A 13,599-nucleotide genomic window follows, 5' to 3' on the forward strand; every position below is an offset into this window, starting at 1 on the left:
TGGTCTCCACTTAAATTTTTACCCCCCCCCCCCCCACACACACACACACTTTCCTATAGTACCAATCTGGTGACCCCTTGTTCTCTCAGAATGTGCCCTAGCAACAAACCTCTTGTCTTAGCAAGTTAAGCGACAAATCTCTTTTCTTAGTCAAGTTACGCGACAAATCTCTTTTCTTAGTCAAGTTATACAACAGATTTCTTTTCTGCCCATGTTTCACTTTCATACAAGGCAACACTCCAGACAAATACCTTCAGAAAAAGACTTTCTAACACTTTAACCTATATTCGGTGTCAACAAATTTCTCTTCTTCAGAAAGCGCTTTTCTTGCCATAATATTTTATATCATCTGTACTTCAGCCACTATCAGCTACTTTTTTGCCGAAAAAGCAAAACTTCTACCTTAAGTTTCTTGTTTCCTAATCTGATTCTCTTAGCATAACCTGATTTAATTCAACTACATTCCATTATCCCTGTTTTGCTTTTGTTTATGTTCATCTTATATCCTCCTTTCAAAATGCTGTCCATTCTGTTCAATTGATCTTCCAAGTACTCTGCCGTCTCTCACATAATTACAATGTCATCTGTAAACCCCAGTTTTTATTTCTTCTCTCCGATCTTTAATTCTTTCTCCAAATTTTTCTCTGTTTTCCTCTACTGCTTGCTCAATATACATACTGAATAACATTGGGGAATAAGATACAATCCTATGTTACTCTCTTGTCAACCACTGCTTCCCTTTTGTGGCCTCTGATCCTTTATAACTGTCATCTGGTTTCTGTTCAAGTAGTATAATCTTTTGCACCCTGTATTTTACCCCTGCTACCTTCAAAATTTCAAAGAGCATAGCCCAGTCAAAACTGTCAAAAGATTTCTCCAATTCCATTATGGCTATAGATGTAGATTCATCTTTCCTCTTAGCACATCTTTTAAGGTAAGTCACAGAGTCAGCATTGCCCCACGTGTTCCTACATTTCTCCGGAATCCTCACTATCTTCCCCGAGGTCAGCTTCTAGCAATTTTTCCATTTTCTGCAAATGATTTGTGCTAGTATCTTGCACCTGATAGACTGTTAATATTTTAACAGGGTGTATACATGGAGAAGGAAAAAAATTCCTGGATTTTTCCCGGATTTCCCGGTTGAAAATACACTTTCTCCCGGGTGAAAATACACTTCTTCTGTGTTAAGTGACAGTATATTTTTCCTCGGCACTGTAAAACTTATCAATCCTTTGATGATTTATGGTTTTATACACCGATGTAGAATTTCCCGGCACTTTAGAAAATGAAACTCAGGGGCAAAAAACATGTTTTGGAAAGGTCTTCAATGTGCAGCAACATCCACGCTGCATATTTTCATGTTACAAAGGTATAGATTTGAATTCCACCATCACCGCATGTTACTTTCCGAAGTATTGAAACAGAGATTGCGACGCGTTTTTGTAAGCCAGTCACAGCTCCTGTCACATGATCTCGCCAGCTGATGACAGCATAGGACATGTGATGTAGTCAGCCAATAGCAAGATCACTCTTAAGTGGTGCGAACACACAAATAAGAAAAGTTAATGGTTTAAATTAAAATACATATTGTTGCTACAAGAAAAGAAAAGCTTTCAAGTATAATATTGGTCTCGAAGATTAATAAGCTGCAAGAGAAACAAAACTTCCACATATAATGTTGATCTTTTTTGCGCGTGTTACACTTTAAGATACATCTTATAAATGTGCCAGTAAAATTTTTAATAACGGCATAAATGTCTGATCTGGGCTCGAAATTCTTCTAGATGGTCGTCCTCAAAGAGTTGATTTTTAAATAAGAGTCAAACACTCTGTGATTTAAGGAATTTGTCGTACATTCTTGCACATAGCTCGTCTTGCATAAAAGGAAATTTAGTTTGAAACTTTTCAAACCACCAGTCGCAATATTTTACCGTGATCTGTTAGAAATAGGCTCGTTTCAGAAGTTGCCAGAGAGCACCAGATAATAGGCCTCATTGCACTTGTGCAGCTACGATGACCCAGGAAGCCCATATGTTCGTACATGGAAAACATTAAAAGATCTTGCATTAAAATGAATCTAACATCAAAAGCTGTCACGTCGCGCTCATTGGAGGCAATTTGTTGTTAAGAAGCATTGCATAGTCTTCCTAAAGCCTTTGGCACACTTTGCTGTTGGCAGACGCTTGTATGAGCACTGTGTTTTGTTGTTGTATATCGCACAATTCCTTTGCGACTTAAGTTTTATTTTAGTTTTTTCTCTCTCGTTCATGTTTTGTTGCTGCAGTATTATTCTGCAGAAGTGGGATACAGTAATATTCTTTGTTAGAGTATTGGTTCTTACCAGTTAAAATCACAAAAATGTAACTAAAAACTAAAACAATGAAAAATTCCCGGACCCGGTTGTCCCAGGTCGTATACACCCTGTCTCACCTGTCAAGCGCCTGCTTTCTTTGGAATTACAATTATTACATTTTTCTTGAAGTCTGAGCATATTTTGCCTGTCTCATACAACTTGGACACAAGGTGGTAAAGTTTTGTTATGGCTGGCTCTCCCAAGGATATCAGTAATTCTCAGAAAATGTTGTCTACTGCAGGGGCTTTGTTTTGATACGTCTTTCAATGCTCTGGTCAAATTCTTCTCTCGGTGTCATATCTCCCATCTCACCTTCATCTACTTCATTTTCCTTTCTATAAAATTGTCTTCAAGTTCATTTCCCCTGTACAGTCCTTCTATAGAGTTCTTCCACCTTTCAGTTTTCCCTTCTTTGCTTAGTACTGGTTTTCCATCTAAGCTCTTTCTATTCATACAGCTGCTTCTCTTGTCTCCAAATGTTTCTTTAACTTTCCTATAGGCAGTATCTAGCTTTCCCTACATCCTTACATTTGTCCTCTGGCCATTCCTGCTTGGCAATTTTGCACTTCCTATCCACCTCATTTTTTAGACATTTCTATTCGCTTTTGTCTTCTTCATTTGCAGCATTTTTATATTTTCTCCTTTGATCAATTAAATTCAATATTTCCTGGTCTATCTAAGGATTTCTACTACCTCGTCTTTTTATCTACTTGATTCTCTGCTACCTTCACTATTTCATCCCTCAAAGCTACCCATTCAATCTTCTACTGTGATCCTACCCCCTTTTCAATTAGTTGCTGCCTAAAACTCCTTCTGAAACCCCCAACAAACACTGGTTCTTTCAACTTATCCAAGGCTCATCTCTTTAATTTTGTAAGTTTTTGCAACTTTTTTTAGTTTTAATCTACAGTTTATAACCAATAAATTGTGGTCAAAGACCACATCTACTCCTGGAAATGTCTTACAGTTTAAAATCTGGTTCTGAAATCTCTCTCTTCCAATTATATAATCAATTTGAAAACTTCTGGTGTCTCCAGGTCCCTGCCATGTATACAACCTTCTTTTACGATTCTTAAACCAAGTGTTTATAGACGATTAAATTATGCTCCGTGCAATATTCTATCAGGCAGTTTCCCCTTTTATTCCTTACCCTCAGTCTATATTCACCTACTATTGAATTCCAGTCCCCCATCACAATCAAATTTTCCTCTTCCTTAGCTATCTCAACAGTTTCTTTTGTCTCGTCATAAAATTTTTCAATCTCTTCATCAGCAGCACAGCTAGTGGAAACATAAAACTTGTACTACTGTGGAGGGTGTTGGTTTCATGTTTCTTGGTTACAATAATGGACTCACCATGCTGTTCATGGTAGCTTACCCATGTTCGTATTTTCTTACACACTATTAAACCTACTACTACATGACCCCTACCTGATTTCATATTTATAACCTGATACTCACTCCACTAATTCCCACAATCTTGAACTTCACCCTATCTATTTCCCTTTTTAAGTTTTCTAACGTACCTGCCCAATTAAGAGATCTAAAATTCTGTGGTCTGACCCATCGTCCTGAGTAGTCCCCCGCCTGGAGATCTGAATGGGGAACTCTTTTACCTCCTGAATATTTTACCCAAGATGATGCCATCATTAAACATACAGTAGAGCTGCATGCCTAAGCTAAGGTTCTATATTTGGTGATTTATCTATTTATACTTGCATGTTATGAAAACATTCAGATTAACTGGAGCTCCACAATAAACACTTCCCAAAACACAACGTTTTCTGTGCAATTCGTTGTACATAAGTGTCAAGAATTGTGGTGCCAGAGAATAAAACTGTTACCAACAAAGTAAGCTGAAAATACAATAAAGTTACATCTATGACATCACTTATTTATATGTAGGAAATGAACTGTAAAGTAAGTGAACATGAGCCTTGAGGAAAAAAAATCAAGATCTAATTTCAACACTGAATAACTATCAGTTAATGATATTAGTGAATTGCAACTCTCACATTCCTCACATTTTTACAAAAGAACATGGAAAATGCCTACTTACAGCTGACCCGTTTCCACACAAACTTTCCATCCCTCTACTCTACAGTTGGCAGTTAAAAGTTTACATTCCTTCATTCTCTTTCATTTTCTTACCCCCCCCCCTGCCCCCCACCTCCTCCCCGAGAGTTACGGAAGCTTCACCACCATCCTATGTTGGGAAGTCAGATAATAATTAGTTCAACATTCTCCTCATTACATAAGCACAGCCTCCGTAATCTCTCTTGCTTGATAAAAGTTTTCTTTGTAAATATGAGAGCTTTTCCATGTATATGGTGTTTCTATGCTTGTTTTTCGTCCAATCTTTGCAAGAGTGAATAGCCATTGCATTATAAGGGGTAACTATTTAGCTCCAATTAGTTTACAAGGATTCATGTGAGCACAAATTTACAAGGATTCATGTGAGCACAAATTATAGCAATTATCACAGAACCCAGTACAAGACTGAACTACTTTTACTTGTCGCACAAAATGAACAGAGCTGTTCTTACCATCTTCTCCAGAGTACCCAATGACCTCCCGAGGGGAGACATTTGATTCTCCCATTTCATTGATGGCAACAACCTTAATACGGTATTCTTGGAAAGTTGGCTGTCCTGTCACTTCAAACTGTGATTGCTGCCAGTCTGTTATGTCTCTGGAAGTCCACTGTGTTCCATCAATATTGCGTCTCCAATACACACGGTATGAAAAGCCTGGTGCATTATGTTCAATCTCAGGCATTGGCTGCAGAAGGATAAATACTATTAATAATAAATCACAATAATATGAACATTTTCATAAAAGAATTTACATACAAAAATATCATTAAAATCCCATATTTCAATACTATATGCAAATGCACATATCCAGGATTCCATGCAGGTGTGCAACGAAATTACTTCTGAATGATAATTTGCTCATAAAGAGAGTGAACATTAAGTAACCTCATATTTTGTGACATCTAGTAGTGTGACAAACAGTATGTTCAAGTGTAATTAAAATATTTATTTACTACTTTCATAATGAGAAAAAAAAATGTTATATAGCATGACAAGGTTCTTTACTTACCAAATTCCTCAATTAAATGATTTGGGGAATTTCATAAATAATGTGCTGAAAAGTTGGCTTTGGATAATCTCTCTCTCTCTCTCTCTCTCTCTCTCTCTCTCTCTCTCTCTCTCTGTGTGTGTGTGTGTGTGTGTGTGTGTGTGTGTGAATTCACACTAATAAATGGAAAGGTAACTTCTTATCATTACAGCCTTCATATTGGTTGAGTGGAAATTCATTGTTATATACTGTCACTTCTCTTTCTCCCTGCATAGATTTTTCAAGGCTGTGTCAGAAAGACAAACGCAGTCTCCAAGGTGGAAAAAGCTGTCAGCACTGCCAGATGTCAGGAAAGAGCAACCTAAGCATACAATGAGGGGCTAAGAAGCCAAAAGAGATGAAAAGCAACTGGCAATGGTACACTGTACTGTCTGCCTCTCCCTACACATAATGAATCCCTCAGCAACCTTCTTGGGTGTACACTACTCTAGTCCCAGACCTGACTGCTACAAACCAATGTGGTGTATAGGTATACTTACTGTCCAACTAATGACTATATTGCTTGGGTCTGTTCCCTTTCCTTCCACATTATCTGGATTCTTGTAGGGGACATCAGGTGGTGTCGAACACATCAGGGAGTGTTGTGAAGCTTGTGACTGACCAATCTTGTTTACAGCTATCACTCTGAAAGTGTAGTTTGCCCAAGGACTCATACCAACCTGCAAGCAAACAAAAGTTCTGACAATATAAGACACTGCTGTAAATAAAATGAAAGTTAAACAGGACATACTCTTTGCAATGATTTACAAATGCTCAAAGTATGAGCAAAAATATTAATGGTGTAATTCAAAATACAACATAGTAAATACAACATATTAAAATGAAACTTCTGTACAATGCAGAAAAGGCATTAGGCCAAGATATATGAGCACACCACATAATTCTTTCGGTACTGATGTATGTATTACCGTGCAGCATACTTAAATCTTTGAAACAATATTGCACTCACTTCTCTCTGAAATACCATGCCATGCCGTACATTTGTATTTGAAAACAAATGGCAGCAAGGTAGGGAGGGCATTTCAAACAAACATTTTATATAGAAAGTGATATTAACTGCTGCTTCTGTCTATGCTGTCTACTAAAACTTTCCACATCTTCCTTTGTGATATTTGTCTTCACTCATTCAGTAACGTTCACAAACTCTGTTACTCTTCACAACAAATACCTATTTCCAGGAAAGCATACAAAACTTTTACATCAAAAATACACACTAAAATCAATATTTCCCAGTTTATGTGTTTTACATGACACAAATATAAACAAAGAAACTGGTGCTTCTTAAATGAATATATTCGAAATAACTATTTACTCTTAACATTTAACACAGCAATAAAGCAAAACTGCTAATTAAAGTATCTGCACTAACCGTATAGGACATGTCAGTAGCAGGAACAGAATCCACAGCTACTTCCCACGAATCAGGAGTGAAGCTAGTGTTATACTGTATAATATACCGTAAAATTGGAGCACGGTTGTCACCCATTGGCTTCCAGTTAATACGAGCTTCTCGTTTGCTGCATGTTACATACTGCAATTCTGGAGGATTTGGCACATCTGTCAAAATAACACACACATACTTAATAACTTCTGAAGTAAAAGAATACATCAAAATAATAATAATAATAATAATAATAATAATCTTTATTTCTGACAGCCAATATCATCTGTACTTTTATACATTACGTACAATGATCGACACATTTTATCTGCTTTATTCCTTAGTACTTTTAAGAAATTTAGGGGATAGCAGATATGAATACGGATGAACGAGTTAAAATTATCCTAGTTTAGGGTCTCCTGCAGCAAACAGTTTGAAGGTAAATTTAAATTTGAGAGCAAGACACAAAACAGAAAGATGAAAAACCACGGAAATTGAGCATTGCAATTCTGAAATCCACAATTATCGGGAGCTCAGCATAATTGTGTGAACACCTACTGCCTTTTATAAATGTAACCCCCTATGTTTACTCTAAAACAGTGGAAACTCCAGGCAGGAGTATCAATAATGCTACTTTCCATACAGATAACATGCATAATTGCAGACAGGCACAATTATCAGACACTTACACATAAGATTTCAGCCTCAGCCTTAGTCGGAAAAAGAAAAACACCATTCCTTCATACAAGCAAGCACACCTCATGCACACATGACATTAGTTGGTGATCATGTATGTGGGAGGTGTGCTTGCTTGTGTGAATGAATGGTATGTGTTTCTCTTTTTCCAGGCTGAGGCCGAAGGCTTCTGTGTAAGTGTCTTAATTGTGCCTGTCGGCAATTTGGCATGTCATCTTTTTGGTAAGTAGCAATTCTTTTTTCCTAAATTGTTTATGTTTACTCTCCAACTGACAAACCATTAGTTCATGCATTTGTACATATGCATAGCTACACAAAATGCATATTCAGAAAACAAATGTTTTTGGTACTTAAAACAATCTCTTCTTTTTACTATTTCCACAAGAACTAAGTTTTCATTATTAAAAGCGATCACCTGTTTTTACTATTTTCACAAAAGCTGTCATCTACTGTTAATACTTGCAAAAATGATTGGAAAGTAACAAAAAAACAAAACAAAAAATAGATTTAAACAAATAACAGCATGAGTGGAGAAAAAGTGCGACATTCATTCATGAAAACAAAAGGAAGTCAATCGCCTAGTATTACAAATCAATTTTTTAAGTTTATGTTGACATATGTGGTTCACACCCCATACTGAGCAGGATGTGAAAGATTGTATATCTCGCCAATATTACACAAATGCTCCTTTTCTAGAGCTGCAGATATTGGTAGTTCAGCTGGCAGATGGAACTGCAACACATTTTCTTAGCTATGTCCCGATGAAGTTCATTTGTTTATTGCAAAACTGAAGTTCTATGATATCTGTGTGTGTGTGTGTGTGTGTGTGTGTGTGTGTGTGTGTGTGTGTGTGTGTGTGCGCGCGGGGGCACTCATGTGGGTGTGCATGCACCCAAATGCAAATTTTTGGAAGCTTGCCTGCAATGGTGGGGTGACTGACAAAACTATGAGAGTTTTTCAAAGGAATGTGAAAGAGAATTGACTTTTATTTTATTTTAGGTTGAACCAATGAGTGAGAAAATCACAATTCCATTAACGGAAGGCTCCAACAATATTTTGTAAAAATGATATATATATATATATATATATATATATATATATATATATATATGCACGGGCGGGCACAGGCATACGCACGGAATTCGGGCTTTCGCGGCGGGCTGTTGACTCGTCGGGGGGGGGAGGGGGGGGGAGGGGGGAGGATGTGGGTTTTTGGGGGGGAGGGTGGGGAGTCGTTCCGGTCCCGGGGGCGGGGGGACTTGCCTTGGGGGGAGGAAGGGACAGGTGTGCACTCGCGCGCACACGCGTGTCCATCCGCACATGTGCGGACGCAGGCGGACGTATTTAGAGACAAAGAGTTTGTCTTTAAATGTGTCTGCTTGTGTCTGTGTATGTGTGGATGGATGTGTGTGTGTGTGTGTGCGCGAGTGTGTGCCCGTCCTTTTTTCCCCCTAAGGTGAGTCTTTCCGCTCCCGGGATTGGAATGACTCCTTACCCTCTCCCTTAAAACCCACATCCTTTCGTCTTTCCCTCTCCTTCCCTCTTTCCTGATGAGGCAACAGTTTGTTGCGAAAGCTTGAATTTTGTGTGTGTGTTTGTGTTTGTTTGTGTGTCTATCGACCTGCCAGTGCTTTCGTTCGTATATATATATATAAACAAATGTCTGCTTGTGTCTGTATGTGTGGATGGATATGTGTGTGTGTGCGAGTGTATACCTGTCCTTTTTTCCCCCTAAGGTAAGTCTTTCCACTCCCGGGATTGGAACGACTCCTTACCCTCTCCCTTAAAACCCACATCCTTTCGTCTTTCCCTCTCCTTCCCTCTTTCCTGATGAGGCAACAGTTTGTTGCGAAAGCTTGAATTTTGTGTGTATGTTTGTGTTTGTTTGTGTGTCTATCGACCTGCCAGCGCTTTTGTTTGGTAAGTCTCATCATCTTTCTTTTTAGATATATTTTTTCCACGTGGAATTTTTCCCTCTGTTATATATATATATATATATATGGGAACTTGCCCTTCAGTATATCCTCTCTTCTCGTTATCCGCCAGGCCTCAATCTCCGCTAATTTCAAGTTGCCGCCACTCATACCTCACCTGTCTCTCAACAACTTCTTTGCCTCTACTCTTCCACCTCGACTGACATCTCTGCCCAAACTCTTTGTCTTTAAATATGTCTGCTTGTGCCTGTATGTGTGGATGGATATGTGTGTGTGTGTGCGAGTGTATACCTGTCCTTTTTTCCCCCTAAGGTAAGTCTTTCCGCTCCCGGGATTGGAATGACTCCTTACCCTCTCCCTTAAAACCCACATCCTTTCGTCTTTCCCTCTCCTTCCCTCTTTCCTGATGAGGCAACAGTTTGTTGCGAAAGCTTGAATTTTGTGTGTATATTTGTGTTTGTTTGTGTGTCTATCGACCTGCCAGCGCTTTTGTTTCGTAAGTCTCATCATCTTTCTTTATATATATATATATATATATATATATATATATATATATATATATATATATATATATCCTCCCCCAGTGGTGGAATGAAGAACTTCATAGTCACACAATCCAATAAGTACACCTGGTGCAGAGTAAATGAGTGATTGACAGCTACCGTATTTACTCGAATCTAAGCCGCACTCGAATCTAATCCGCACATGAAAAATGAGACTCAAAATCAAGGAAAAAAAAAATTTCCCGAATCTAAGCCGCACCTGAAAGTTGAGACTCGAACTTCAAGGGGAGACAAAAGTTTTAGGCCGCACCTCCAAATCGAAACAAAGTAGGTCCATTGTAATATGAGACACAATTTAGGTCGAATGAATGGCGATACAGCTACAGTAGTTTGGTTCGAGTCGTAAGCTTAGCAGTTAAGCTTTACCAGGTAGCCATTGCTATGCGTCAGGCACTCCGTCCATATTTATACGGGTACCCTTTCTTTTTCACATGCTTCATCTGGTTTGAATTGATTGCTTATTTTTCTTTGATCTGATAAGTGCCGTTCTTTTTGTTATAGGTGTTTACGTCACTCTAAGCTGAAAATGCATTATTGTATTGTGTCATGCATTGTTTGTCACATTCTGATAATGAGTGTTTATGGCCTGTTGCCGCTCGCGGCATGGCTTGCTTTTGTGCGCGCTACCGCCACATACAATTTAAAAAAGAGAGAGAGAGAGAGAGAGAGAGAGAGAGAGAGAGAGAAATCGTCTCATTAGTGAAACAATGGCAAGAGACTGCTATTTTTTGTTACTTACACTGCTGCTTTCTTTGATAATGATCAACAAGAACTAAATAATAGACCGTGTATGATAGAAGATGTTCTGAATGAGAGTTTAGTGAAAATTTTTCTCCGTTTGAAAATCTTTGCAAGCGCCTTTAGTACATTACATTCTGCACAGAAATTAGGGTCATCTTAGGTTTAAAAATCTAGTCAATTGCCATGCTTCATTTCTGACTGTATCACTATTAGGCATAAGAATAATACAGATATAAACATGACGTGATATGTATATTCTTCCGCGTTTGCTGTTGTCTCACTCTAGTTTCGTAGTTTATTAGGCAGACAGGATTTAAATGAGATAGCAGCAAACACGAAAGAATACATGGCAAAGTGTTTATATTCGTATTATTCTTATGGTGAAGAGAATACTGCATGTGATTCACAATTCAAAAAGTTCCTAATAGCAACCATCTCTTCTCACATGTAGGAAAATTTCAGAATGTAGAGTTGGCCATATTGACAAACATCCCAGTCTTGCCATTCAGTTTTTCGTAGTACATTGAAATGCTGCTACATTTGAAGATGAGCAATACGGAATTTGTATTTACTTCATTGGATAATGTATGAAAATGCAGTGGTCGAAAGTCGGGGCGGAGAAAAAAGCTCGTCTTCCACCTTTTTTTTAAATTTATTTACTGACGCAGAGGTTTTGGCACCAGTATTTATCATTGTGCCTGCAAAACATGCCTGTGTAGCGCTACATATATTCGACGGCTGAAGTTAGTTGTGGCGGCACCTACCAACATTTTTCAGAACTTCCGCTTACCTTGCACTCTATTCTAAGCCGCAGGCAGTTTTTTGGATTACAAAAACTGGAAAAAAAGTGCGGCTTAGATTCGAGTAAATACGGTACTCGTTTACAGACTGCTACTGCAACAACATATCAGAGAATGAGCTCAGTCACACTTTCCATTCTGTCCCATCACAGTCATATGCTATGCTACCTCAGGGGCAATTGCCACAGTCAGTTACAGGTGAACCAGTAATGTAACAATCATGAGTCGTTTTCATGGTTTCCACTGTTTGTGTGCAGTGTATTTATTTTATGTGATAATGTCATAAACTAGTTGCAAAAATATGTGGGAAAGTGATAAGACTACTCCTATCCTGTTAAGCAAACCCAATTCTCAATATTAACAGACAGTGTGTGAATGCACCCAGAATGGAAATGCCCAGCTGCTCCTGCTGCCACAGCCATATCGTGTGTGCAGACAAATGTGAACAAACATCACCACATCCCATGCTTGACTGAACCAACATCACCCCCTTCCATGTTCGACTGTTAATCACTTTTGTTATTTTGATCGAGGTATAAGATGAAAATTTTTACTCAAGAAAGGTGAAAAAATACCTTAGACTTGAGGAGCCCTTTGACTGATTACACATTGCAGACTTCCTCGGTAACGCTACCTTAACATTGCTTGTTCTTCCAAAATGCCAAGTGGAGACAGCATAATGACTGGCATTTCTCGAAACTTTTACCTTCAAACTACATTTCTGAGAAATTACAACACTAAATATACAGCAGTTTTGTGTGTGTGTGTGTGTGTGTGTGTGTGTGTGAGATCTATTGTTGATGAAGGTCTTAATGGCCGAAAGCTTTATTTATGACAGTCTTTCTGTTGTGCCTTTCAGCAACTCAGCATCTCCGCTATATGGTGAATAGCAACTTTCCTTTTGATAATATTGTTACATTCCCTCCTGGATTTTCCATTGTTTGAGATATCAATAAGGCCTTTCAACATGCACGAACAGAAAAATTAAAATCACAGATATATCAGCAATGATTATTTGAAGTATTTTGCAAATGAATGGTGATGTTAAATCCCAACACCTCGTATTTATTGCCATTAAACATGGTTATTTCAACACACAAATAAAATAAGCAACAAACATAGAACCAATTCTTTTAACATACTACTGCTGTCAATGTATTCCGGTTAAATAAAAAGCTACAGATTCACCAACCTTGAACCGTGAGTGTAGCAGAAGCTGTTGCTTCATCCAGCTCTGTACGGGCAACACAAGTATAAGTGCCTGAATCCAGTTCGATGGCCTTTGTTATGGTAAGAGATGTATCAGACGATTGGATGAAGCGTGGTTCTGCTTCAAAATCAATCAGCTGACCCTTCTTCATCCAGTCAACTGTCAGCTGAAGTGAATTATCAGCAACAGCATTGCATCTAAATGTAGCAGACATTCCCGCTGCCACTTCGTAGTCTTCAGGTTCTGTGGTAATCCGTGTGTGCTCTGCAAATAATTCAACACTTTAACTGGTTGTTACTAGTAGAGACATGACCGATATTAACAGAGTAGGAGTGGCAGTTCTGTCAGTAATGCTCACAACTGACTTATAATATCCTTTTATAGAAACAATCACACCAACATTTCACAATTTAACTGGTTTCAGACATACAATGATAATGCACTGTGAGCACCTGGTGTCCCTGTATGCATATAAGGAATGTTTGATTTGAATTGGAAGGTTAGCACTATGCGGTTGATATATAATATATATGATGTACAGGTTGCATGTTCATAATTGTACCTAAAAGGAAGCTGTATTTTAAGCACAAAATAAACAAAAATAAATGTGGAAGGGTACTGTTTCTGCTTTGGTTACTGGAATTTCCACTGTGCACACATCAGTGAAAATGCTTAAATGACAGTGATGTCATTAAGCTAAATTTTATGGATTTTTGTTTTCTCATTTTTTCTACATAGCCTGAAAAAAATATTTAATGGTAAACTAAAAGTAATGATG

General features: G+C 38.1%; 1 protein-coding gene across 4 annotated transcripts in view; it reads right to left on the bottom strand.

Moving 5' to 3' along the window:
* The window catches only part of LOC126262598 (neuroglian), a 101,963-nt gene that overhangs the window by 42,813 nt on the left and 45,551 nt on the right, over window positions 1–13,599 (bottom strand). For all 4 annotated transcript variants that reach the window (XM_049959341.1, XM_049959344.1, XM_049959343.1 and 1 more), the window contains exons 12-15: window positions 12,804–13,085; window positions 6,866–7,053; window positions 5,976–6,155; window positions 4,899–5,133 (exon numbers count right to left, since the gene is read on the bottom strand). In XM_049959341.1, the coding sequence (XP_049815298.1) occupies window positions 4,899–5,133; window positions 5,976–6,155; window positions 6,866–7,053; window positions 12,804–13,085 (885 nt within the window). The remainder of the gene's footprint in view (window positions 1–4,898; window positions 5,134–5,975; window positions 6,156–6,865; window positions 7,054–12,803; window positions 13,086–13,599) is intronic.

This window comes from Schistocerca nitens, chromosome 6 (assembly GCF_023898315.1).
Source record: "Schistocerca nitens isolate TAMUIC-IGC-003100 chromosome 6, iqSchNite1.1, whole genome shotgun sequence".
Classification (NCBI taxonomy): domain Eukaryota; kingdom Metazoa; phylum Arthropoda; class Insecta; order Orthoptera; family Acrididae; genus Schistocerca; species Schistocerca nitens.